We start from the raw sequence: 27,908 nt of genomic DNA, 5'->3' as shown, positions 1-27,908 counted from the left end.
TCTTTTTCATGCACTGAAATCTTCATCGACTGTCAAGTCACTGCCTTCTTTCCAGGCTCCACATACTTTATTTCACTTGCTCCCAAACTAATGTGTATTAAGCCAGTTTTCACATAGAAACATAGGGCAAAGGAAATAGGGTGTTTCCAACACAGCAGGGAAGAGGAGAGCTGGAGCAGTGAAGTTTTCCCTATGGAGGCAGAAAATTCAGGTTGCAGAGGCAGAGCATACTAGGAGGAAACCTTCTTTGAGGCATCTGTGGTAAGAAAGAGGAAAGAAAAGGCAAAGTGCCTGATGAATTTTTAGGAAGGTGTCTGTGGACTGAGAGATCTTACGTGATGAGTTGCAACATCTTTTTATCATTGACACAGCCATTTCCAGTTGTACTTAGGTTTGGGATGCTGCAAGGACTGTATGGAAATGAAATAAAAGTAGATCATTTTAACCTTCCATGGTATGCTCAAGGCTTAGCCTACCTTGAGATTAACACCTGGGCTAGAAACTGTGCTTACAAGTAGTAAGTAGATCCCAATTCAACCTGCAGTCCAAGAAGGCTCTACATCACATGACAGGATTAAATGCAGAGCAGAGGTAGGATGCTTTGCCTGCTTACCACCAGTCCTCTGCTCTGTTCCAGCTGGAAGCCTGTTAACACTAACCTGAACTGCAAGGGAAAGCATATTCTCTTGCTGTGCGGTCATCTGTAGAAACAAAAGAGAAGGTAGGGCTGCATGGTAGGGTAGTGCCAAACTTCTTTCTCTGTAGCACAGCCATCCCACTACCTTAATGTTTCACTCTTCAGACTGTGAATGCAGGAACAAAGAAAGGTCTGTAGTGAGTCAGGCCAGCAATCTGCCTCCCCAACATGTATCCCATACAGCTATAAAAGACCACCTTATGCATTGTGATACCTTCTAAGGCAAGTACACTTTTTGTAAATAAAAAACCTTTCAGGAGCGTGTCCTGATAGCCTTGCCTATTTAGTGATAATCAGTATGTTCATGTCAGATAACATGTATGTACTAAGCACAAAAATTCTTGTACAGGATGAAATAGCAGAGGAAGAGCATATTAGGTGACAATATTTAGCTCTGTAATAGCTGGATTGAAAAGTGTCCTCCTTGCTATGGTGTGGAAGGGGCAACAAGAACAGAATTTAGTATACAACATATAGTGCTGCTTTCTAAATCGCCAGCAGCAGTTTTTCCATTTTGTTCTCAAATTTTAAAAATAAATAATTCTTAATGTTCCATCTGCTGTTTTGTCTCATACTGAGCACAGAATAATAAGAGAGGCTCAAAATATCATCAAGATCTCTCTTCTTTGTGCTGATAATTCACTTAGAGCTTTAAAGTGTAACAAATTATTTTCCTATTATTCTCTGAGACATGGCAGGACACAATGGATGGTAGGATTATTACACTATACATGAAATGCATACAACTAAATTCTGCCTTCTAGTGGCTCAGGGTAGCACTATGTAATACTGATTTCAAATAAATTCCTAACTATTCTCAAGAGAGCTAAAAAGCTGGAGAGAGAGCATGGCAAATTATCAGAGAATTCTTCTAGCTTGAAGCTAGAGGAAGAAAACAAACACAGTCGTTTGGAACACATAACACCCCACAACATAATCATAGTGCCAGGCAGCCTTGTCTCAAAAACTTTTCTAAACTGGTGGCTATTTGAATGTTGAACTTTTGAAGAGGAAACCCAAGCTTGAAGTGGCTGGAGGAAGTGCACTGGAATAAGGGAGTTAAGGGAATTAGGGTTACAGAATTATATCTGAGTAGGGGGTAAAATAGTTATTTTATGTCAATGTCAGTGAAATCTCACCTGGCTTATAGTAGTCATAGACATGCACTGTTGCAGCTTTCAGATTCTGCACTTCAATATCTTGTTCCACTGAGATGTTAAGCTTCAAAGAACTCTCACCCAGCTGGAGAGAAGAATGGAAGTGAGCAGAAATGCACTGATCATCTCAAAATCACCTGTATACTAACTTTACTCTTTCTGCATCAGAGGGTTTTTTTCCTATGTTTCTAGGTTCTTCCACCCTCTTCTTCTGTGAAAAGTTTAGCCTGCTTGACCAGCCTAGAGATTTGTATTTCTGGTCTGCGAAAGTCCCCATGCAAAACACTTCAGTTGCTACTACTTAAATGGGCAGTTCCCTCTGGTCTTCCTCTTACCTCCTCCAAGTAGATTGTGATTTTGTCTGGTTTTATCTCTGTCTTTTTCACGAGGGGTGCCTTCTCCAGCTGTATAGGAAGGCAAGAGATGAGCTTGGTTAACACCAGCTTATTTGCCTTCCCTGTTTCACAGCAGGTTTGGTATTTGTCAGTGAGCTACTGTTGTCAAAAGCACTTAGCCTAGTCTGGGGACTAGTCAGGTCTGCCTTCCTCAGCACTGAGGTTGTTGGGAGCACATCAAACCTTAGAAAATATTTTTCAGTTTTGTTACAAGTGTCCTTGGGCTGTGTTCCTACTTCCATCACTTGTAGGAAAGGGAAAACTTGTTGGTAGGAGGCTATGCTGGATCTTTCCAGCTATTGCGTGGAACACTGGAGCATGTCATTGTACAACTCCATGGGATTCAACACCACTTTATGGAATATCCCTAAAAATGGCACTGGTAACTGCAAAGGGGCCCAGTGCACCCCAGGTGATTCTAACTCGGTGCTTTTTCATCTTCTCTCTAATGTCTTACTGTGTATGCAATCCTCACTATGAACATGAAAAACTGCACAACCACTTGTGCAAGTGGAAAGTTGCCTTGTGAAATAGCCTGTTATATCTGCACTTGTAGTTACCATTCTCCATTCTCCAACAGTTCTTAAATGTTTGGATATTTCTGAGTGAGCTACATCTGGAAAATAGATTTTGATATCCTTAAGGAAAGCTGAAGGAAAAGTCTTACCTCTTTCACAGAGCTCTGCACAGGAATGAACCCTGACAGCATTTCAACCTCCACCAGGGCCATGTTACTCGTCCCACGGTCCCCTACATAACTGAAGGGGGTCAGGAGAGAAGCACATTAGATGTAGAAGGCAGCACAGCATTTCTAGGAGATACTAATGGACACTTCCAAACTTTGCCCTGCCCTACAGTGATAAGAAAGCTCAGCAGCATGCCTAACTGGTAGGACAAAGGGACAAAAAATGGTCCCCATCTACTCACTCAGTATGGAGACAGATTGTGCAGCAAATGTGTTACGGTTAATGTGGAAATAATATGCCTTCATGTTGCCCTCTGCTGTGGAAATTACCTTTGTTGTTACAGGCTGAGTGGCAACGTTGGTATTGTTCTCTTTCAGTAAGGACAGTAAGTCATGCAGAATATGGATCAAGACTCCCATCCTAGACAAATGCAGGCAAGTGAAATATGGATAGGGACTGGAGTTTCTGCTGTCTAGTTCCAGCAGAGGTTCACACTACAGAGGATGCATCTCAGGGCTGGTTTAGCCCATGATGCCAAGAGTCTCCCAACAAGGGAGCTCAGGTGCTGGTGCTCTGGGGACTGCTGAGCTTTTCTGTGCTGCCTGAGATAGTTGCTGTGGTTCTGCAAGACACTGGCAGCACATTGCCATGCTTCTCCAGGCCTTAATTTTCAGTTAACAATCTCCTTGGGATGTATAGAGAAGAAGAGAGTCATCCCTGTGTCTCTGATTCTACAGACAGGAGGCTTTCATGGGGTTCTAGTCATACAACTGGGTTCACACTTTTTTCCACTGAAGAAAGAGCCTCAAGGGATCCCATACCTGACAGACACATGGATATCAAACTCTTTCCTGACACCATCACATTCTCTTGGTACAGTTTCCACATCCAGGACAAAGACCTCTTCTGTTTTTGGTGGTGGGATGTTATAATACAAAGTGGTCTGGTGAGGGAGAAAACATCTCTGTGAAGTGCGCCAGAGTTCCCCTGAGTAAAGGACTACCTGTGCCTCCAGCTTTTAACAGATTGGTATCCAGTGCCTAACACAGTTGGACCCAAATGCACTTTCTGTTCAGAGATGTGCTGTTTAGCACATTGCATCAGATACACCTGCCAAATGCAACCCAAAACCTGGAGACTTAGCTATCTGTGATTCAAGGCCTCACTCAGTCTCATAAAAAAAAAGTTACTGTTAAGGTTCAAGGAAGCACATTAGCTAAAACACTGCCCCACAAGGAGAAAGAAGTCTAACTGTTATCCCTTGACATGCTAATAGTCAGTAGTTCTATGTGTCAAGGGGAAAATACTGGTAAAACAATTACAAACCCCTTAAGAATAAAAAATTAGAAGAAGACAAGTCAGCAGGAGGATGATCACACTCATCCAAAGAGCAGCGTAGGCCAATCTTCCTCCACCTGCCTGGTGACTGACTGCCTCCCCAGTGTGTGTTCATCAGATATCTTACGCTCTTTGACTACATGCAAGTGTAGCCAAGCAATATGGTTCTAGTTACCTCCTACATGCATTAACAATTAATAATTGTTGTGTCCCCTTTACTAGACACTGCTTGCAGATTCTCTGAACTGAAGTGATCCAGCAAAAGAGGTTTTCATAGGGAGTAATTTGAGTTCTTTGCTGCATGGATGGCTTACAAGTAGACCACTACCAAAACTGCCAGAAAAATAAGATGTATCCTCCTGACGGACCAGTTGTGTTGGTGTACTGGAATAAGAAGACCTTCTAATCTCTGCATGGGATAACAACCCCAAGAATGTTGTGTCAGAAGATATGCAGTGTCCAGCTGCTGTAGCAGTGACATCAACAACACACATTCAAAATAGAAGCATGTACTCCTGTGTCTCATTACTCCTGACTTCAGATCTACTTGTCTCTTAATAATGACAAGACTCTGTAGGATGGGACAGCAAAGCTGAGACATTTCTGAGAAGATACCAGAGATGGTTGCATGATACCAAGTCAACAAAGTACACCTGAGTACCTTCAAGTTTGACATGATTCTGCCTAGAAGGCAAAATCCTGCTCAGAACTTGAGGCTATATTGCGTGCTTAAAGCCAAACCTCACTTCAGTAGTCGGAGGCAAAACCTGAGAGGTCTGTTCCTTACCCATACACACCTGGACATAAACGCAGCCACTGCCCGTCGCTTGCACTGTGTAGGTCCCTGTGTCTGCAGGGAGAGATGCCTGATGCAGGACCAACTTGTTGTTCCTGAGCACATGGAACTCCAGTGGAGAAGCCCCCTTGCCTTTCACTACCACCTTGACATCTCTGATCTCCTGAGGAATCAGGGCTGCATACTGAGCGAGGGCCTGCAGGCTGACAACCGTGTCCTGAAGGGAGAGAGAGAGCCACTTTGCTGTGGGGCCATGCAGGACAAGACCCAGCACGCTTGTTCAGGGCCTGCAGAGAGAGCCACACTCCTCATGGCCCTGGTTCACCCTCTGACACAGGCAGGCTCTATCCCACTAAGTGCATAGGTAGGGTTTATGCCACAGGCAGCAGGATGATTTCTGTTCTTGCGAAGGCTGGGCTTAGCAGTGCCAGACAACCCTGGGTAACCCCAATTACACTACACTGACAAGAGTTTCTCCTGTTTCCCCAGAGCTCATATACCTTTGTCTGCAAAGGATGGGTCTAGAGTGACATGCACATGAGAGGTGCACATCACACCAGGCACAACATCCTTCTCTTTCCCCCATGATTTTCCCTGGTTTGTTACCTGTGTGGAAGCAAATCCTCCAAAGGCATTTCTTTGTCCACTGAGCCAGCGCACAAGCTTGCTCACCGAGGCTTCATTGAGTGACAAGTCTGGTTTGGAGATATGAGCCAGGATGATGTAGGCTACTGTCTCAATCATGGAAGAAGACTTTTCATCAGCAGATTGTGATGTCAGTAGCTGTGCTGATGGGAGAAGAAATATGTGGAAGAGAAGAACTGTAGATCCCTGTGTATATTCAAAGTTATGTGTCCAAGATTCAGCATTTTTGCTGTTTCTGCATTTGCCTAGCATAGAGTTTTCTGTATTTGCCTAGCATAGAATACCAGCCCCCTATGCTGAAAAGCTCTAGGACTCATTTCCAGTCACTTGTACCTATTGTACGAGAACTGCTCAGTCTTCGAGGGAGAATTGCAGTCAGGCTACTGGAGGAGAAAGACTACCCAACTTACTTTGCTGGCATCCTCACTGTGCAGTGCATAGTGAAGGGCAATTTAAGCAAGACCTGGGCTCCTACCTCAGGTCCAAGCTCACAAGCACTGAATACATCTGAGTCCAGCTGAATATTTTGCTGCACTGGTAGCAGAGGACTAACAAAAATTCAGCTAAGAATTTAGCTTAATTGTGCCAGGCTTAATTGTGTAGGCATCGTCTGCAATGGTACAAATGTGAAAACCTGAAATGCTTTTAAATTCAAAGTCAGTTTTCAGAACCTTCACTTTTGAAAGAAGAACCACCAATTCACTTGTTTGCATAATACCAGCCTCAAGACTTCAGAATTTAGCTAAGGTCCTCTACGGAGAACCTTCACTATGTTTATCACAGTGGAAAGTTTTTTCCTTGTTCCATGTGTATTATCATGGAGGCAGCTCTGAACAAGTACTGCACTCAATGTGTGCAATTCTACTCCTTCCAGTTTGCCCACTGGCTGTCCTGTGAAGCCAGCTAGCAGCTTGAGTGGCTATGCAGTGAGCAGCACTCAGCACTGGTAGCTGGTCAGGCTGGAAAATCCTCTCTCCCTTTGGTTTTTTTATGTTATTTTTCAGCCCCCAGTGTAGTTCACCATACTGCCAGAGAAGCAAATGTGGGGAAGAACTTACTTAAACCAACTTAGGTAATATTACCAACTGTTTAACCATAGGCTTAGGTGCTTTGAACACCCAGCCCAGCATCCTTACTCAGGACAGAAGTCCATTTTTTTCCCCAAGCTAATGAGACAAAAGGAAAAACCAAGCTCAGCAACACAGCAGTAAAGGTCCACCCACCCAAGGGCCCTGAGCTGAGTAGAGCAGCAATGGGGAAGCAGTCAAAAGGTTTGAATATTTCAAGTAAATGTCCTGACCAGCAGCTGAACAGACACGGTGAAACAAGTTTCCTCTGCAAGATCTGTTGTACTATGTACAGAATGCTGAAGAATTACAGGAACACCACGACACAAATAAGCATTTTAGCTGCACAAATTAAGCATGGATCACCTCTGCTGCTTTTGTTTAGAAATTGTTTCCTGGGTCTGAGAAAACTAGAGATTCTCAGAGCTGCAATAAATTATGATTTTCTGACACAAAAGCATATTTGAGAATAGCTAGATTTCCCAGAATACTGCAATTAAGTGCTATAGATATCAGACCTTGAACACAGTCATTATCTCTAGGACCCCAAAGCAACAACCTACCAGTTTCCTTCTCTACCATATCCAGGAGCTGCTTTCTCATCTCCATGTCCTTACTTAGTGTGAAGACATAAGACATCAAGGCCTTGACATAAAGGCTTGTCTCATCAAGTGTTACATTCCTAAGGCAATGTAAGGCATTATCCAACATGGTGTCCTGAAAAAGGAATCCAAACCAAGTGAATTTCCTCTGACCAAACAACATGTTGTTGTGAGCATCTGTCCCAGACACATCCTTGATGTATTTTAGTGCTAGCGTCTCTCCCAGGGCTGTGGAGCGCGAAGTAGAGTGATCAAAGCATCACTGACTGTGGGTTGAAAGCAAAGGTGTGCTGGACATATCATTGGGATAGGGGATTGCTAATACACTGGAGAATCCAGCTGTAGGAAGTGTCTGGTAACACACTGGCTCAGAACTGTCAGACCCGCGTGCTGTAGGTCTCGGATCCTGAAGGGTATGATGCTGCTTTTAGAACTGTACCATTAAGCCTGGAATATCAGTTCTCCTTTGCTAGAACAGTCTACACTTGTCTTGAAGATCATTGCTTTTATCTGGGGGGAGGGGGAGGCAGGACGATGCATACCTGAAAAGTAGTCTTTTTTTCCTCCTTTAGCTCTGTTTATCAGTTTAATGAAAACTATTGCCTCTCTCTGCAAGCCCTTTGTTATTTTCAGAGACAGTTGTTTCTCCTGAGATCAGCTGGGAAAAGCTAGTGCTCTGCTTTGCTGTAAATCAGGCCATTTATATTAAGAACTCCTCGCCGAGTTAAAAATTGCCGATTGAGCTTATTGTGTACCAAGGTGGGAATGACAGAATCCTTCACCAGCTCAAGCTGGGTACTCCCTGAAGCCCCCAGCCAGGGAAGAAATGAATGGTGGAGCATGCTCCCAAGCCCTGCAGGAGTTCAGGTGTGACTTACATTTCTCTCCAGATGGAGTTCCACCAGTGCAGCAGCAATATAGGCTGTTAATGAGATGGTATCATCCACACCGCCCTGCAGGCACACAGACCAGTCATCAGAAAAGGGCAAACCCAACCACTGCTTGCCTGTCATTGTACAGCCACTAAAACTGCATCTGAGAGAGTACAGCAACATGCTTCTAGGCATTCTTGGACAGGAAAGCACTCCAGGCTCACTTGCTGAATATTATGAAAGTTTGGTGTTGAGGGCAGTCTCAGCCATGTTGTTCACACAGCCTAGACATCCCTTCTCATAGAAGTGCATGAAGCAAACTGTTAAGCAGTTTATTTTATTAAATATGTTACAACTGTACTCTCGAACAAAGTTTTTATGATGCAGGATTTGCATACAAGAAGTTGTGCAAGTTTACATGTAATTCATCTGATTTTGAGAAACTACAGGTTGATATGTGTTAAACAGGCTTTCAGGAGCCTCTTTTCACCTCACCACATTCTTGGGGAAGTTCTGCTTACATCCTTAGATATGAGACAAGAATACATCTAAAATGAGAGGGGGAAATTGGGCTAAGATGCTAAGAAGCATCGTTCACACTGAATAGAGGAACCTTTGTAAGTGTGAGGCAGGTGGAGGTGCAAAACCTATTCCAAAAAGTTCTGTTCAGATAGAAAGCTTGAGCTGGGAAATCAGTGAGTCAGACAAGGATGAACAGTCCACATGTACAATCTGGTTTTATTTTGTACTGCATCCAAATTTTAGGAAAAAGATGTGTAACCCTTTGCTTTACTAATGTAGCAGCCTGGTTTTTTCATAAATCTGCCTTGTATTTAATGTGGGCAATTTTGCAATCTGACCAGTGTGGATTACTTGTACCTTTACAAAGGCAATGAACCCAAGTATGGCCATACTGCACACGCACTGCTCAGTACCTAGGGCATGTTCACCAAGAGTTTGGTGCATTTCCAGCTACACTGCAGGGATCATTTGGGGAATGCCAAGCTCCAGGAGAAGTCATTTTTGGGGCAGGGGAGGGACAACTGTGTCTTCAGACAATCCTATATTAGAGCACATAGAGTATTTTGCAGTGTAAAGAGAAAAGGGAGAATCCAGACAGGGTATTCTAGACAAGCACTAAAATATAAAAGTATTTCTCATTTCCCTGTGCCCTTGTAGAGCCTTGGCACAATTAGCTGTGTTGTCTTTTGTCTAGAGTAAAAATTAAGAAAGCCCAGCAGTGTCTAAAACCTCACACAGAGGAAATGACCGCTGATTTAGGCCATGTTCTTCATTCTGCTCTGGGAAGATGCCTTAGCTGTGCTAGGCCATGGGGACATTGCTTTGTGCAGTGGAAAAGCCTGAGGAAGCAACCCTATGCCTCACATTGTATTCCTCCTGCCCTCACTCCCATGTCTGGCAGCCATACCTTCAGGTCATTGTTGAAGAGCTTCCCCACACTCTGGAAGCAGCCACTGGGCAGCTGGTGCTTCTGCAGCCAGAGCAGAGCACTGTGCACGTGGTCCTTATCGATGTAAATGTGAGAGCTGGCTTGTCCAAAGGACCTGGCTACAAAAGCTGTCAGCCTGTGAGCAGAGCACAGAGGAATCCCATGTTACAGCCAGGAGATGGACCAGCAAGGATGACAGGTTTAGGATGGCAATAGCAATTCTGGTCACTCACCACGTGTTGCCCTGCTCATCACCTTTCCCAAAGGCGCTGTAGGAGCCATCGTCGTGTTTGTAGAGCAGCTGACGCTGGTAACCTGTGGCAACAGGATGTGGCTGACTGTGAGGACCTGTAGCATCTCAAACTGTATCCTTGCCACGGGAAGATGACTTCACAGCAAGAGGCTTTGCCAGGTCCTACAGTCAGAGCTGCTGAGACAAGCACACCACCCCCAGTTCCCCCTGCATCCCACAGCATCAGTGTGACAAGAAGCAGTTGAACAGCACCGCTGAAGTGTCCATGTGGCTGCTCTGCATTACTGGAGCTGTTTGGAGCAAGTGCTGTGGCTACCTGCCCTGCTGTTTGGCACAACGGCTACGTGCTCAGCCACCTCATGGCTCCCCATGTGCCAGGGAGCCCTCAGGGGTCTTGCCGGGAATAAAAAGAGCTGTAGGAGTGAGGAGCAAGGTTTTTCCTAGAGGGAACACAAATGAAACCCTGTTTGCTTTTCAGCTCTTCTCCTAGCCCTGTTGAGACTAAACAAAGCACTTTTTATGGGATGTACAGGAAGCAACAAGGACATGCCTTTGAACTCTGAGGGCAGAATGCTGTTAGCTCTCCCTCACCCCCCTCACGGCCTTACTGTTTACCCTTTGTCTTTCCTCTCTGCCACCACCATTCTCTTGGGTAGGCACCCCTCTTTCCAGATACATGTATCTGTTCTCAGTACATGCTTGCAGTACCAGAGAAAAAGTGGGAAAGAAAAGCAGTCAAATCCTGTCCAGGCAAGGAGGCTAGAAGGCTGAAATATGAGGCACATTGCAACATGAGACACAGACACTGGCACTATATTAAATTCAGATTACACTGGAGAGAATTGACATGCTCCCAAAATATGTTTTCTAAAACATGGGGAAACACTAAGCTACTGAACGCCTATCTATTCCCAAAGGCCACTCTTTATTCCATGTAACAGCAGCTGACGCCCTATTTTCACAAGGTGCTTCTGTCAGCCTTGGACTGATAAGGGAACAAACAGGCATCACATAACGATGGAAATCACTAATTATCTACGCCTTTCTCAGAAAAGCAGACTTAGTACCTCAATTATTGGCAGAGACAGAAGCCGTGCTTTCTTCAGAAACACACTTTTCTTTCCATGAGAAATTTCCCTTTCCTCTGTGATACCTTCCTTTGTCACAGCTCTGACAGTTGCTCCCACTCCTGCCCTTCAGCTCCCCACCAGACCCATGCCCCACACTCTTGATTTATAGCAGCTTCATTTTGCAGCAGAAGGAAGAAGGACAATGCTTACCTGTTGTCAGAAATTTCAGTGCTTTATTCTTAATTTCTGGGTTCAGTTGTTTAGTCTTATTCAGGTACTGGAGTATGAAGATGTTTGGTGCAAACTGGACCATGTTCTGTTCACCACAGCCAAAGGGCAATCTTAGCAGCTGGTCTAAATTTTGAAGTGCTGGACCCATGATGTCACCTTATATTTGAGAGGAGAGATGGGAGAAAGGAAAAGCACAGATGCCAAGCAGTGTGAAACAAAAGGACTGTTGCCTTCTCTAGACTCTACTGGGATCCTAAAAAAGAGCTAGTCCCTGACTGAACAGACCTGACTGAGATTTCTGGTGACTCCTCCTACATTAGGCCAGCACAGAAAGGGAAGCCATCGTGGTTTTGGGAGGAGAAAGGGGAGCTTGAGGGGGTCTGAAGAAAGGTAAAGAGAGCTGTCATTCCTGAGTGGGTACTAAGGTGGGAAAGGAATTGCAGAAGCAAAGTAGGTGGAAATCTGCAGGGATGGTTTTGGTTCACTTAGGCGGATGGCAGTGACAGAAGTCAGAGAGGATAACATGTTTTGTGCCTTCTCCTCCAGGCACTTGGGGATCACCTGGAATCATTCCTTATGCAAGGAATAAATATTGGAAAAGATTACTTGATCTACATTCCTGAGGCAAACATCACACCCCTTAGAGATGATCTCATGAGGAGCTGGGTCAATGCATCAGTAAGGCCGAAGTTTTGTGCAAGTTGTTTTCACTACAGACTCAAGAGCAGGGAAAGCCTTTCTCACCAATCACAGAGAACGTGACTCGGGCAGATCCCTCCAGCACTTCTGCAGGCAGAGTCAGGGAGAACTCCTCAGAGATGGTGTTATCTGAGGAAGGCAGAACCCAGGCATTTATCCCATGGAAGAAGCCATTCAGACAAGTGTAACATCCAAGACGACCCAGGCGAACCATAATGTGACATCAAATCACAGGAGCCACGACTTGCAAACAAATGCTTCAATACAGGAAATTTTGCCAGGTAAAACATTGACATGGACAAATTATAATGGTTGTTCTCCCAGACAGGGAGGGTACCACCAGTGCTTGCTCTCTGATTAATTCCCCCCCACTTCTGGGTATTTGCAGTAACCCTGTCCCTTCCATCCTGGTCTCATGATCAATGGCAGTCAGGAACTTTTGTCCCCTACCTGCAGGACAGAGAAAGATATTTTGGGTCTTCTCTTGTAGGACACCTCCTGGCTGCAGACAAGAGAAAGAGTAGTTCAGATAGGGACGACAGGAAAGGAAGTCACCCTGCCTTAGCAAGTTTGTCTGATGTCCAAGGAGGGGCTAAGCTTCCACTTAGCATCTTGCTGACTGCCCCAGGGGACAAACCCCTGTCCCCAGGGGTTCTCTACCCTGAGATGTGACCAACCTTCACGAGCAGAGGTTTTATCACGGCGTCTCTCCCTCCTTGCAAAGGTGTCACAGCAATCCTGTTACCACACAGACTGTGTGATTCTTCCGCCACGCTGCTCACGGTGACGTTCACTCTGCCTGCAGGGAGCACAAGGGCACATTGCTGAGCACTCGCAGCAGACAGCTGTATGTACGAGCATTAGGTCCAGACATGCAGACGCAGGCAGATTCCACCCCTCTTCCCAGGAGCTGCCACACATCCCTCTGCCCAGCCTCACCCAGCCTGGTCGCAGTCACGTTCCATACAAAGGTTTTTGCTTCATTGGCACAGAGGCAGCTGGTGAACTGGCAGCTTGGACAGGCATCCACCTTTAGTTCTGGGGTCTCTGTGAGGGTGGTGTGGACCTGAGTGTGGTTGGATGTACAAGCACACATTGGGTTCGTGTTAGTAACAGGCACTGCACCAAGCAGCAAATACCCTGGGTCATAAAATGCAAGAGGTTGTGCTTTAAGGCCCAGATGCCAGAATCTAGGGCTGCTGAGGAGCTCAGAGCTTGCCTTTGGGCTCAAGTTTTTGTTCTGACAGAGGCCATGTAACTGCGGGAACTCACTGGGGGGACCTCACCTGGATACAGTCCTTGAGGTAGTTGAAGACAGTGGCTTTTAGGCCGAAAGTCTCTCCTTGGATCACAGAGTATGGCAGAGATACATCCACAAAGAAAGGCTGGAAGACCCTAAGAGAGGTCAGAGGTGAGAAACCAAAGCCAGTATTGGCAACACAGAAGGTGTTGGCATTCCATTCTGTGATGGTGTCAGGTACAGCAACTTGGAGAGACGCTTGCCCATTGCCCCTACAGCAGGAAGAAGAAGAGGAGAACTTGCTCAGGAGCAGTCAGAATACTCCAGGAGTGTCCCTGGGGAAGGAAGGCAGAGGCTGTTACCAACCCGACAGAGACCAAATCCCAAATCCAGGTCTCTGGGAAAAGTGTCCGTGGTTTTGGCTTCTCCTTGTCAGCAGAGTGAGGTTCAGAATCGGCATGGATAGCACGGCCGCCTGGTAGAAATCAAGTGATACCTCAGAAAACAGCTTGTATAGCTACAGGTGAAACTAGCTCTTCATTCACAGGCAATCTAACACAAACCACAAATGTTTTGTGACACAGAACAAGAGTGGACAGGGCTGGTGTTTCAATGAGGATCAGTGTGGGTGTCTTTGGGGAACACAGATTTAGGGACACAGAGTTGGATAGAGTTTAGCCCCAGGCTCAGTCTGATGGATCCAAATTTGGCCTGGATCCAGGGGAGAGAGCATGCTAAAATGGAGTCACACTCCTTTAAATAATCTGTGAAAGTGCTAGCAGAGAGCACACTACATTTTCTATGAAAAACACTGAACACAGGGACACCAAGAAAACATGGAGATTTGAGCTTCTATCTGAGATTCATAAATCAGGTCCATTGAAATGGACACAAGCTTAGTTGTGTCCATACACTGACAAGAAATGCAGCAGGATGGGGGTCAGTTGTCTCAGCTGCAGGCTGGCCAGAACTGGGAGAGGGGAGCCCCTTCACTCAAGGAGATGGGCATGTCTGTTCCTTACCAACCAAATTGTCTTTTCTTAGATACATCTTTTTCTCAAAGTCTGGACGCACACAGGAAACAGGTTTCTTGATTCTAGTGTTGGTAAATATTTTCATGAGCAGTTTCTGGGAAAATAGTACAGACAGCAAATCATTGATAAATAAAAGGGAACAAGGAATGCTGAAACTATCTCATGATCATGGGTATCAAATGGGGGCTGGTGGCCAGTGGCAAAACACTTTTAAATGCTGCTTGTTTATATCTATATCCATAAACTTACAGACTCAGACTCTGACCAGTGCATAAGGAATGGAAACCAGATTCTGAGGAATACTGGGACCACTATTACTTCTCATACAAGTAGATTTCAACTAGATCTGCACTTCATAAGTCTGACCCTAGCAATGAGACATAATCTAAGGAATAACCATCAAGGAGACAGCACAGTAACTTGCCTTTTGAAGGGAATCAGGGCCTGTATCTGTATGGTAGAGTTCCATCAACTTAAGAAACCCATGCAATTCAGATTACACATTGGGTTGTTTTCAGTGTGTTGTTACTCTCTTGTCCTATTTTGAGGTGCTTCTACTTCCATATATTTTTTTAGAGAGCATTCTGCCAGAAGCAGCACTTCTTGCATTTCAGTTAGCAGACATGTTAACACTTTTCTGGCTATTGTGTTTGTTAGCACATTAGTTTATTTTGTTGTTTCTCTTGACAGTTAGGTATAAAGTCAAACTGTGAAAGACTTCCTTTTATTAAAACTGCTTTGAGGATGAGTAAGAAGACATTCAATGAAACACAGAGTAAAGTAGTTTGTAAATACAATAACAGCCAAGTGGTGATTGGTCAGAATACGGTGAGGTGCTCAGGTATTACTGCTATGTTCTTGCCACTCCCCCTTTGTAGTTACGGTAGCCTAAAGTAAATGTGTTCATTTTTACACTGTCTATCTTTGTCACATCAGGCGGTTTGTACTGTGCTTACTCAGCTTTCCCCATAGTCCCCAAATAAGCGTGGCTACACTGAACAACAAGGAACAGATGACTTCTTGTAGGCATTCAGGACGGCACATTGGAACTCACTAGCTCAGGAAAAGTTTAGAGGAGGTGTAGGCACTCACCTTAAACAGATTATAGACATCAGCCTCGCTTTGGTACCATGGTGCACCCATCCGAGCCTTTTTGTGGGGGCTGGGCTGCTGGGGCAGACAGGGATATGCCTCAAAGTCCTCCAAGTGGTAAGGCAAGCCTCGTCCTCCAACCGTGAAGCTGTCTTCAAAGACTTCCATATACAACTGCAATGGAGAAACAGAGGTCTTCAAAAGGAGCTGGCCAACAAGCATGTGTGGGGGTCAAACTGTTGGGTTGTAGCCCTCTATTACATATTGTAGAACTTTGCAGCTGAGGGAGTTGGCAGTGGCACAGCTTATACTAAAGGACATAACATAAAGGACATATACAGGCTAATATATACTAAAGGACATATATCCAAGGAATGGATGCAGACAAGCAGCTTTTAGTCTCCAAGACAGTTCAAGCCTTTCAACACTAGGGTGCAAAATTAGGATAAAATTGCATTGGCACATCTGACCCACATATTTAAGGATTACTACTTTAAATACCTGTCAGTAGATGATGCAAGTGCTCTGCACTAGGACAGCATCCCTATGAAAGGGAACACCAGATCACACTGTGGGCCTTATCAACAGGTGTAGTGTGTCCCCCTGGATTTGGTGAAGCTTCTTTGTAACATGCTGGACTGCTATAATTTAGCTTACAACTTTGCAGGGGCCATATACCTGTTTTATTATCTCTGGTACACATTGTGGATTTATGTTAGGATTTTCAATTTTTGCAGTATTTTTGCTCCAAGGTTTTAATTCATTCCTCTGAAACATACAGCTGCTTTAAGGTAAGTGCCTCCAACCCTTCTGATTCTCAGAATCCCCTTGGGTGCTGACAAAATACTGACCACTTTTCACCAGCCACTGTGTGCTCTGAGTGCTCTTCTCTAGCTACTGTTTTCTAAAGAACTTCTCAGAACCATTGATTATGGTTATAATTCAGCAGTGGTTGGGGCAGAGGGATAGGAGGACCCTGCCAGGGCAAAATTCCATTTTAAAGGCTTAACCTCGCTGGTTGGTGGAAGATGGTAGAGCAGAGATGTGGATGTGAGGAAAGCTGCTAAGCACCCTCTCTCCAAGCAGAAAGCACCAGCATCTCTTTGAAGCAGCTCTCCCTGCCTACCCCTGCAGTGCCGTGTAGCATCCACCACCCTTCAGGCAGAGGCTTACAGCACAGAGCCGATGATGAGGAGCATGACCACCCCGTAACTGCTCAGAAGAGGCTGAGGAAGGGGAATGGCAGGGCAGCCACCTAACACTGCAGCTGTCCTGGCATGTACTGTGGGCTTTCTCCCACCCATGCATGGAGGCAGAAGGCAGGCAGACATTAGGGGGTTGGACATGGCAGGCTGCACTGACTCTGTCTGCTGTTAGGGTTTGGTTGTTCTCCAGGAGGATGCTCTTGTCAACAGCTTGCACAGAGCACAGGGACCCTGGAGCAGCCTTGAGGTTGAGTCTGACTTTGGATCCCGGGACTTCCTCCTTGTGTGAGAATTCCAGCACCACCTGCAAAAGAAGACAGGATCTGGGGGCTTAGCCTTGGAAAGTGGGACCCTGAGACTCTTATATGTCTGGGTAGCAGAGGGAAAGACTTTGAATAAGGTAGGGAAGGGGGATGAGGTGCTGAATCAGGCCATCCTGGAAATCTTTTGGGAAGGTTGAAGAGGCTGCAGTGCACACAGCCCTAGTCAGAATTCCTCTACCACCACACATCCACCACCCTCTGATCCAGAACTACCACGGGGAGCTAAGCAGACAGGCTTCTCTTCTGTGTTAGGGAGTGTATGAGGGACAGTGTGTTCCCACGTCAGTAATGGAGAATGGGGGGAGGAAAGAGTTCAAATGGGACGTGGTTTAGTCCTTGAGCAAAGCTTGCCAGTTGGTGATGTGCAGAGCAGGACTAGGAATTCAAGGAGAAGGAGGTTATCTCTCTTGTTTCCCAGCCAAAAATACTGGGCATCTGGTTTTGCCAGCTTACACCATTTGGATGAGGATAAAACAGGACCAGGAACCACAGCAGACCATAGCATATCAATGATGCTATCACATTCCTTGTGTGATTTCTGCTCACCTTATGTCTAAAGCACTTTTCTACTTCAAACTGCTCCACATCAGCCACCACCTCTCCATCCGAGAAGATCGCATACACCAGAAGCTTGATGTCAGGCAGGAAGTCATTGCCAACAGGCAGAGTCAATGAGAAGGAGCCCTGCAGATCTGCACAAGGTAGCAGCAAGGAAGAGAGGGGCAACATCCGAACAAATCAGCTCATTGGAGTGGGACACATGTTAAGAATCAAAAGAGGAGACTTAATAATTTCTACCTGCAGGTAAGAACACCCCACACAGACAATGTCACAAATTAACAATAAAGCAAGCATACCACCCATTTCTTTCTCCAAAGGTACAAGTTAGCAGCAAAGTCCTAAGATTGGATATTAGATCAATTAGACAAGACAGAAGGAGGACAGTTGCCTAGAAAGACACTGAATTGAGAGGAGATTGTGTTGGTCTTAGGAGAAGGATCACCACTAAGAACTCAGTTCAACATTTCCCACCTGTGGATAAGAGTAACACCTGTAGACAGAGTCACTGGAGAGCGGTCAGTTTTCTGGGGTGTGTTATGGGGCACTTAATTTCTCATGTTTTTACTCACTCTCATGGTGGGTAATTGGCACCTTCTTCTCTCTGCTGAAAAGGATCTTGCCTTTTGCTATCACCTGAAGAGCAAAGAGAAACCCCATTCAAGGGTCTGAATTCTGAGAGCATGAGAAGAGTGTGAAAAGAATACAAGAAGAGAGAATGATGTCTGACAAATGTTGCCCCAGAAGTTCCTCCATCAGAGCATGATTTCCAGAGCTCTGCAGCAGAGATGGTGATGGTATAGCTGGGTAGGACTTGAGACGTGTTGGCTAGGCCATGAGAAGGTGTGGCTGCTTGGAAAGCCAGAGGTACATCTGAAGCTACAGGCAGCTGCTCTTAAGACCCAGCGAACTCAGATCTTTGCATTACTAGGATAGAGAACTTTTTGATTGTATGAGTGAATACAGTTCAGTAACCAAGATAGTCATAATCTCTTGGCTAGGCTGTAGTCCCACCCTTGCTATGACTCACTTTCTTGAAAGTGGACTTCATCAAAACACTATTACATAGCTCTGGTGTGCATCAAGGCCCTGTGCAAGGGCCTTTCAAGCTTTTCCCTGCACAGATACAGGTGGGGGGATGTCAGCTGCCCCAGAGATTGCCTCTTAGTTCTTAGACAGATTGCCCCAGACAGAGATGGACATCTGGGTCACACCTTCTGGGCAGAGTTCAGGCTAGCCCTCCACTGTCATCCACGTGAACATAAAGTAGGGCAAATGGCAGCCATCTATCGCCCAAGCTTAGGTCAAGACATGGATAACAAAGCAACACAGCTGGGGGCTACAAGCAGGTCCTGGAACTGGAAAGCAGGTGAAGGTTTAGGCAGAACAGAAGTCATAAACTGACTGTCTAGGAGTAGCTTTGCCCTTCCTTTGAGTATCTCTGTGCTCTGAGAAAAGGGTAAAATGCCAGTAAGCATAACCTTGCCCTGAGAATCAGCTCTCCTCTGTGCTCACCAAGTAGTAGAAATCAATGTGGTCTTCTCCAGGGCGGAGTTTATTCTGGGAAAGGATATAATCCACGTGCACTTCCTGCTCTTGATCACAGGACATCACATCATTCTTGGCCTTGATCTCAAGGAAGCTGTTGCTCTCAGAGTAAAAAGGTTTCAGCCAGTGGAAGCTGTCCTCTATTTTACTTTCAGGAGAAAATGGACTATCTTCAGTTGGAGGGGTGTAGGTACCCTTCAAGCACATAAACACAAGGTGGCAATAAAATTAGTATCAAGTGATGCAAGGGAACTTGTACACCTGCTGAAACCCTGTTATCACCTGAGCTGATGGCAGACTGCACACCTGTAGGCTAAAAGTCTCTTACAAGATTTTCTCTTACGAAGTTTTAGCAAAAATCTAAGCCTAGTAGATTTGACCACAATCTCATTTTTCCTCTTTTATCTTTTCATGGGACACACCCCACACCAGACAAAAGATTTTCAGTGGCTGATACTCACCCTCAGAGAAACCATCGTGCTGTTCCAGCTGGTGGTATCCAGTGTGAAGTGAGCTTCCCCCTTCTCATCTGTGAGGAGTGACAGACATGTCTCCTCATCATTGACGTCAATTATTAGATGGACTGTTTCATTTCTGAGGGGAGAATTTGCACTGTGGCAGAACATCTGTAAGGAAGAGGAGGAAGTAAATACCCTGTTGTGCCAGACTGAGGCATTGCCAGTGCTTAATATTAATTGCTTCTATCACTGGGTTCCCTCAGCCTTTCTAGCTTTCAGACCAGTTGGAAGGATCCAAATAAAAGTCCAATAAATACACAAAACCAACAATTTGAAGCTGTTCAGGACTTGAACAAAATGGTAATAGAGGCAAATGAGACACCTCTGTTGGGGGAAAAGGTGAATTCCTCAGATGCTGAGCTGCTTCTTGGACAATGCTGCAGGATCTTTGATGATCAGAAAGAGATTTTTCCCCAACAACTTAACACTTGCTGTTCCTTGTCCTCCATGCTGGGGTCAGTACTGGCCCAGGTGAAAGTGTTTCTAGCCCCAGGACAGCAGTCCTAGCATCACCCAGGGGACCTGAGTCAGAAATGACTGCCAGTGAACTGATATGCAAGTCTTTCGAGATTTCTGCCAAGTTACCATGAGCATTTATCCAAAGGGAATGTTACGTGCCTGCTGACGCCACCCCCGTCCCATATGCACAGACTAGATCCAGAAGCTGCTCCTGGGGAAGCCTCCAGAAACTGCAGCTGGCCCCAGAATTCCAGCCCAGGAAATACACTATGATAGGATGGGGAGAAAAAAATTTCTTCTACAGGAGGCTTCACTCCTAGTTTCTGGGTGCCAGCAGAGCAGCATTTACTTTCCTGGAGACTGTTGCTTTCTGCCTGCGAAAGGTTATATCTATGATGTATTCTCAGCAGAGAAGGGATCCATGAGTGTTACCTTCCCTGTGTATGGTATCCCACGTTTGTAGAATGGATGGAGGTTGATAAACTCTATAGATTTCATTATTGTTGCAACAGGAATTAGAACATTCTCCACAGAATGTGCTCCTGGGTGGGGAGATGAAAAATCTGTTGAATCCTAAGTAGTACTCTTAGGGAAGCAGAAGACAAAAAGGCACTTCAACACTACCTACAACATCTACAAGCTCTAAAATTAGGAGAGAAAATACATTCTTCTAGGATACGATTCCCTCAAGCTTTCTGGGCTTCCTCCTTCATGACATGACGCATTGTAGCCTATAAGTATTTATTTATATGTTTATTTGTTTATGTTTTTTGAAGATAAGGGGAAACTAGATGACTGTTTAGTTATAAACAGTCCGGCACCCTGGTGTCCAGGCAATCACTGAAAAGTTATACTCATGCTAAGGGAGGTGAACGGTGGAGAGGATTAGGAAATCTGGTGAAAACAGATGGAAGAGGTACTAGAATAGAGATTATTACCGTGACAGATTTGGGAACCTTCGAATTACTTTTTCAAAAGAAATTCCACTGCCACAGAAAGACCAAAACCAAAAATGTTGCCTGTGAAGAAGAGAATGCTCCACATATTATCCAGTACCTGTTCCATTTTCCACCAGTTTTCCTACTGCAATTACATGGCTGTCAGCTTCATTTATTTCCAGAGCTTCTGTCTTCACTGTGAAAGTAGCGCAGCCATCCTTATTTGTCTGCAGAGAGAGAGGAGAACAGAGAGAAAGAGCATGGTGTGAAGGAAGAGAAACTATTCCATAGATGCCAGGCAATCCTAAAGAAGTATTTCCAGATATTTTCGGAACAGAGGAAAGCTCACAAATCCTAACTGCAGAAACCCACCATGGATAGCTTAGGCAGAAAAGAAAATCAATATGCTTGGATTAAACAGTCACCAAAAAAAGTGGCAAAAAAAAAAAAAGTACTTAAGGCAAATCACATAAGGGTTAATTATGTCACAGACAAACTCAGGGGACTGGATTCAGCCCAAATCCCATAGCTGAGAGAGCATGAATTTCATTATGTGAGCTAAAGGTCTCCCTGAAATACTATGGCCCTGATGAATAAAGCCTGACAGTGTGGCTTTCCAGACATGACCATTCCTGTGACATGGCCATATTAAACACGGGCATCCTGCCAGGTACAGATGGTAAGAGCTTTGCCAAGCATTGAGGCAGAGCCCGGGTACAGGCAGTGCTTCTAGCCAGGCCTGTGAAGTGCTCCTCAGAACCTTCCAGGGCCTCTTACATGCCATGTGGAGCTGGCATTCAGCTGGTGTTTTGCACAGCTAAGACTGTACAGCATTCCAGCTGGAGTGCATTTTAAAAGATGTGGAGATCCAGCTAGATTTTTATATTCTGGCTCATTGCTGGCTGGTCTGACATTTAGAAATATTTTCCTGTGGCTCTCAGGCCAAAAGAGCTGCATCTGAAACCCGTGGGAAAAAAACAAATGTGAAGCTTAACCACAAATATATAATGGACACAGATGGGAAGAAAGTGTAACCAGCAGTGGACATAATTTCAGACCAGACACTAGCAAGCTTAAGGTGACCCATTGTGCAGGGATACAGCAAGAAACAGGGCATGGATCCACAGCCCATGTGATGCTCTGGTAGCCTGCTTATTGGTGGGAGTGGTCACAGGGCTGAATAGGCCAGTGATCTGAATAGCCCTCACCTGATGGAGTGATCTGAGTGCATCCAATATGATACAGACCCTTGGAAAAGGTGCCAGGCATCACTGCTTCCCATAGCTTACACCTTGTCCCAAAGTACAGAGTCAGGTATGCGCAGCTAGAGCAGTAAATCAAGCAACAGGGTTCCGGGAGGAGGAATCAATGGATCATGTCCAGCAACTGGGAAGACACCAGACTAAACAGGCTGGTGCCCATCTGAGGTGTATTGAGGCAGGTTAAGGGGGCAGAAACAATCCCAGCACATGGTACTCATTACTCTCCTATTTGTTCACCTACCCAGCTGTTTTGCTTCTGAATCGCAGAACTTCTAGCACTGTCTTCCATGGCCTGGGAGAATGTCATAACAGTAATTTCTACTTTCCCTTCAACAGGCTTCCCATAAGTATACCTATGTCAAAAGAGAGAAACATTCACCAAAAGACAGTCTGCTGATTGTCAGCAGAAATAGTGATCTAGGACACCTCCTATCCTCATCAGGGGAAGTGGAGCCTGGAGAGCTTTGAATTGTACCTTGTTTGCTCATGCTTTAAAATCATTTTGCATCCCTCTCCATCCACTATACCCAGCATCCTTAGTGTCCTTGAGTCTCACAGTAAGTGACCAGGTGTGAGAAGGAGCCCATTCCAGAGAGTGATCTGCCTCCCCAAGACACAGGATAATGCAAAAAGATCATACTGATGAGTGGAAGACCACTTCTAGTTTATGAGCACTCTGGAGGTGACGGTGGAGTCAAAGGGCAGAGATCACAACAGTATCATGTACTCACTTGCCACAGACCTCCAGCTGAAATTCCTCATCTGCTGTAGTGATATGTGGAGGGTGCTCAATCTTCATCTCAAATTTTTTCAGCACTGTATGGAAGAGAGTAAGATAAGGATGGAGGAAAAAAAGAATGGATGGTATAGATGAGTACGGACACTGACAGAAGTTGTGTTACATCTGCAGTCCAGATGAGGGAAAGACAGTGATGTCCCCAGTTCTTCATCACCATGCTGCAGTAGGGTTCCTCCCCCCAGCCACACCAGGCTGTGTGTGCTGCTACAACTGCATGTGGGACTGCTTTCTACTCCAGCTCAGTTAAGATTAAACACTTAAATGGCACACGGTTTTGTCTTTACCAATGCCAGTTAATGGGACCAATACATGATCCCACTTCCCATTATAGCAGCTGACTGGAATGGATGGCAAACCTGGCCTAGAAAAGGGTGACACAGACCCATCCATCCTTGTCCCCACTCTGTTGTTCTCCCAAGGCAAAAGGTGGGATGAACACGGCTGCATCACCCTGCTCTCTCCTCCAGCTACCCACACTGCTTTTCCCTCCCCTCTGATGTTCAAGCCTCACCGTATTCCTTAACAAAAAAGGTTTTTTGAGCCATGTGCTGCTGCACTGAGATGGTGTACTTCCCAAGGGATGCTTCGGAGGCCAGGGGGAAGGATAGATCCACAATGCCATGATTTGACTTTACATTCAGCCACTCAGCAATACGGTTGTATTCAGGATCCTGTTTGGGAAAGGACACGCAGAGCCACCAAGTCACGTTGGGAGCACATGTACCTGGCAGGTCCAGCCATACTCAGGCACAAGGAGGCACTACAAGGGCTTTACCTTGACCCAGTAGAGAGGACTCCAGATCACCAGGAGAGATACCTTCACTTCCCTCCAGTATTATTTTAGTAAGCTTTGGAATTACAAAGGCTGCCAACAACAGTAAAGCTACTGGGAAGTGACAACATCATAACAACCATGGGAAGGAGAAGCAGCTGTGCTGCATCTATTGAGTGCTTGTCCCTGTCTTCTGTGCTCTGTGCAGACAGGGCATTGGGCAAAGGTTCAGTACTGCCCTGTCTTTTGCTGAGCTACGTGCACCACAGAGCTACTGGTTTGAATGAAGAACCCAGGCTGACCATGTAGAAAAACCTTTGGCTGAACCTGAACTATAATCATATCCTTATGAATTTGCAGCACAACTCTGGGAGTGAAAGATCACAGTAGAAGAGACAGACATATCCCTTTGGTCACTTCTTTGTCACTTACTTGCAGCCATATCTGGGAATACTGTAAAAACAAGAAAAACACAACCTTAGTTTTGTAAAACACCATCCATGTGAACCAGTATAAAGAACTCTGCCTGACATGGGTCCCTGACCAGAAATGTCTGCCCCATCCAGACCCCGCAGTATGTCTCCTCCTCCCTCTGTGCCAGCTTACACTGGTCTTTCTCCAAATGACCAGTGATTAAGTGGTTTCCTCCAAAGATAATTTGTTCTTATGGTTTAACAGGCATGAAGGGAGATGTCTCTTTCATGAGCCTCTCAATGTGTCTCATGTTGAAGTTCCTACTTCCAGAAAGGCACAAGGTGATACTCACCTCATTTTTAATGACCTTAAGGTTCTCATTAAGGTTCACAATTCGAAATTTCACTGTAGATATGAAGAAAAACATAGTAAAGTATTCTGGCTGCAGCATGTCCTTCCACAAACCTCTTTCTCCTTTTCTGTGCTCCAGTATTCATGTCTCTCTGTTTACCTCAGAGATAGTCAGGTCTTTTCCTAAACAGCCTTCCCCAGCATCTCCCACCCCAGAGGGCTTTGTTTGGGAGGCTTATATGCAGCTGTGTGCTACAGAAACTCACTGCCTGTACGAGGAAAGATTACAAAGTTGGGGTAGACAGTGGGGTTGTCTGTAGTGGGGTCTGTCTGCAGTCCATAATATCGTGAAGACTGTGGGGTAATTCTCTGTAATTTTACAGCTTAGAACTGTCACTCTAGGTTTTACTCAAATATGAATGACAATCTTCAAAAAACAACTTGTCCAGTGTCCTGGAGAGTCCTGGCTTTCCCTTTAGGAGTCATTAGAGATATGACACCAAAACAACACCCAGGAGCAGGGGGCTGGGAATTTGGTGTAGCACAGCTTGGAGGGGAACATCCTGATTCAGAGTGTTCCTAGAAACATTGGATAATAGAGATCTGCTTTCTTCCATGTCCAACAACCTTAGCTTTCTGCACTCAGTGAAATCTTCCCACCAGGTGTGGCTGCTACCCTGGCCCTTCCCTCCCCATTTCCATATGCTGCCTTCTTGCCCTACCTGTTTCTCCAGGTTTGTATAAGCCCTTGTCTGTCTCTATCAGAGTTATATTCTTCTGAGGCTTGACCAGAACTTTCTTGTGACCCTCAAAGAGCACATTGTCTCCACTGTGGATCAGGACATGCAGAAAAACCACCTCCTCTGGCTGTCAGGTTAAAAAAAACCAACAAATTACCTCAGACTACAAAGAGCTTGAAAGACAACCAGAGGCACTTGTCCTTCCAAAACCTCCAGTGTCCCCCTCCTCCTTTCATCTCCTGTGATTTAAGTCTCCCATTTCCCTAGTCATAGTCTTCTTTTTGTTGTCCAGCTTCTTCATTCTTTTTTCTCTGCCTTTCTGCTTGTCGTATTTGCCTCTTTGTACGTTTCTTTTTCCTCTCTACTATCTTTCCCACCCTGCATCTCCAATATTAACATGGCTCAGGCACAGGAGAGGCTGAAGCCCTCTAATCTGTAAGAGGAGAGGCAGACAAGAGACATATCCTACCTGTGTCTTGGAATCATCTGTTTTCTTGGGAATTAGCATGAGGTCTGGCACCTAGGTTGATTGACACAAGGAAATGGAAAAAAATTCATCAGAGACTTTGCATCTTATCCCAGATATAAGACATCATCTCACTGTTAAAAAATCCCCAAACTTCAGAGTCCAAATTCTTCTGTATGATTCTGTAACCCACTTGTGATTCTAGGGAGAAGCAGCCACTGCCTTGTTCATGAACTTAGGAGTGAACTGACTGACATGTAATTCTCCCAGGTAACATAAATGTGAGAGTTTTATGGAACCAGGTAAGACCATAGGAAACTCAGATCTGGAGTAATGGGAGGTAGGATACTGATCAGGCAAACACAAGACATCTCAGCATCAGAAAGACTGAGCTCAGCAGGAGAAGGATTTTTGGGTGGTTTTTATTTTTTGCCAACAGCAGACTTCCTTGGCTTTCCAGAATCAGGACTTGCTCTCTCCTAAGGGCTGGCACCAAACTCTTGGTTAATCATTGTCATGCTGATGTAAAACCCAAAAGCTCCTACAGCCCCTCCTTGAATCCTGCTGAGTCTGCAGGACAGTCAGGGCATAGGCACAGTGACTTTGTGCAGTGCTGAGGAAGACAGGGGCAGTTTGTAGAGCCTCAGCACCACACACATCTCCATGGCTCTCCAGAAATGTAGCTGAGGGTTCTGTAGTCAGTGTGTCCAGATAAGCTAACTAGAGCCGTTAGCAATGCAGGAACTCAAGCCACTCCAGAAATACCCAGACTGTCTCAGTGAAATTCGGTTCATTGTGGGTTCAGCGCTGTCACAGCTAAATTCAAGCAAGCTCAATGTCTATGCAGACTGCAACTACATCTGGCAACGTAGATGCAGCTTTAGAGCAGAATGGTCCTCTTGGAGCCGAAGGGGAAAGCTCCTGAGGAAACAAGGATGAAAAGAAGGTACTCCCAATGCACTGACTTTTGCTGTGATATACAAGCATCTTTGGGGACAAAAAACTGAGTAAACTGAAAGTAAGTGTTCAGCACCATGCTTTAAATAGGATGAAATGCACTGATACAGATCAAAAGAAGAGATTTTTTTCTACACAGGAAAGATTCCCTACTTTCCTAGACTCCAGGACACTGTTGTATTTTGCCTGGCACTGGTAGGGAAATATACTTTACCTGCTTGGAACCTATGGCAAGGAAAAAGACAATGTACCCAGAGAAGTGCTGTGCTCTTGTATGAAGTGAAGGTGAAAGCATCCACTGCCAAATCAGTAGCCACATCTACACTCACCTGGAAAGTGATGCTCTGAAAAGTGCCTGGCTTCTCCACATCCTGCTCCACCAGTGTGTGATTCCGGGTTTCTGTCTGCAAGGTGACAGCCAGGTGGATGGCCTCAGTTAGGGAGCTGAAGTGAATGTAGAGCTTCTCCTCGTGGGACTGCTGAATGATAGCAGGGAACACCACCATATAGTGACTAGAAGAGAGCAGTACATGTTCAAAAACAAGTCAGAGGGCTGAGGTGGACAGGCCAGAATCCATCTCTGCTGCTTTCATGAAGAGGCAGACCAAGGACCTGAAGTGTCTGGAGGACTGCATTGAAGGAAGTTTAGCACTTTTAAGCTGCTTTCTAAACCAGAAAGGAGGAATATGCCCAGTGTGAACTCCCAATTTCTCTGTGTCACCACCTTGCCACCAGCCAGGATACAGCTGCCCATGCACAATGCTCCAGTTGCAAGTACACAGAGCAAGGCTGTGTGAGGAATGAAGCCAAAGACTCAATGGCTGAGGCATAAGGCTTCAGTCCTCACACAAGATTTCACCCCCACCAGCACCAGATGAACAGAGGCAAAACTCCTGTGGCCTCTGTAGCTCTGGGGTGTGTGCAGTGCAGTGCCTGCACAAGTCAGCACCAGGGGCTGCCCCTGCAGCGGTGCTCAATGCCCAGGACTCTGCAGGAGCTGCTTCTGCTCAGCCTCCCTGGGAACCAGGCCCCCACCATCCAGCTCTGTGATGCCAAAGAGTGCAGCCTATCAGCACCACCCTTCAATGACAGACCCTTCCACCAAGCCCCCCAAAATCAAAAGGAGAGAGCCTCACGGTTCCAGGCTTGCTGCAGCTGCCACTGGGAATAGGGCCAGGGCTAAGAGGAGCACTGGTGCTCCCATTGCTTGGGCTGGGACAGACAACTGACGAGATCACACTGGAGGAGAGGACTGCATGTACTGATGGGTTGGA

At 45.6% G+C, this 27,908-nt stretch overlaps 1 protein-coding gene across 3 annotated transcripts; it reads right to left on the bottom strand.

Annotated features, from left to right (window-relative positions):
• Nucleotides 1-32: 32 nt before the first annotated feature.
• Nucleotides 33-27,908, bottom strand: LOC125321440 (alpha-2-macroglobulin-like protein 1). 3 transcript variants are annotated; one of them, XM_048294294.1, is made up of 37 exons: nucleotides 27,771-27,908; nucleotides 26,964-27,147; nucleotides 25,681-25,731; nucleotides 25,194-25,338; nucleotides 24,473-24,525; nucleotides 24,139-24,159; nucleotides 23,446-23,605; nucleotides 22,867-22,951; nucleotides 22,377-22,488; nucleotides 20,992-21,100; nucleotides 20,368-20,477; nucleotides 19,420-19,584; nucleotides 18,926-19,153; nucleotides 17,983-18,046; nucleotides 17,399-17,544; nucleotides 16,687-16,833; nucleotides 15,325-15,498; nucleotides 14,221-14,326; nucleotides 13,565-13,673; nucleotides 13,245-13,470; nucleotides 12,898-13,024; nucleotides 12,636-12,757; nucleotides 12,409-12,460; nucleotides 12,004-12,087; nucleotides 11,239-11,415; nucleotides 9,939-10,020; nucleotides 9,685-9,841; nucleotides 8,262-8,336; nucleotides 7,345-7,498; nucleotides 5,676-5,857; nucleotides 5,071-5,286; nucleotides 3,757-3,878; nucleotides 2,917-3,007; nucleotides 2,190-2,258; nucleotides 1,837-1,939; nucleotides 660-701; nucleotides 33-410 (listed from the first exon to the last, which is right to left on the bottom strand). In XM_048294294.1, the coding sequence occupies exons 1-37, from the start codon at nucleotides 27,836-27,838 to the stop codon at nucleotides 388-390; spliced, it is 4,341 nt and encodes a 1,446-aa protein (XP_048150251.1). In that variant the 5' UTR covers nucleotides 27,839-27,908; the 3' UTR covers nucleotides 33-387. The 3 variants fall into 3 exon arrangements, with proteins under 3 accessions (XP_048150251.1, XP_048150250.1, XP_048150252.1); XM_048294293.1 differs by having other exon boundaries at nucleotides 33-256; XM_048294295.1 differs by lacking the exons at nucleotides 22,867-22,951; nucleotides 23,446-23,605; nucleotides 24,139-24,159; ... (3 more) ...; nucleotides 26,964-27,147; nucleotides 27,771-27,908 and adding an exon at nucleotides 22,611-22,705 and having other exon boundaries at nucleotides 33-256.

This window comes from Corvus hawaiiensis, chromosome 2 (genome assembly GCF_020740725.1).
Source record: "Corvus hawaiiensis isolate bCorHaw1 chromosome 2, bCorHaw1.pri.cur, whole genome shotgun sequence".
NCBI lineage: Eukaryota > Metazoa > Chordata > Aves > Passeriformes > Corvidae > Corvus > Corvus hawaiiensis.
The sequence above is the reverse complement of the archived record's forward strand: the minus strand, read 5'-3'. Positions and strand labels throughout refer to the sequence as shown.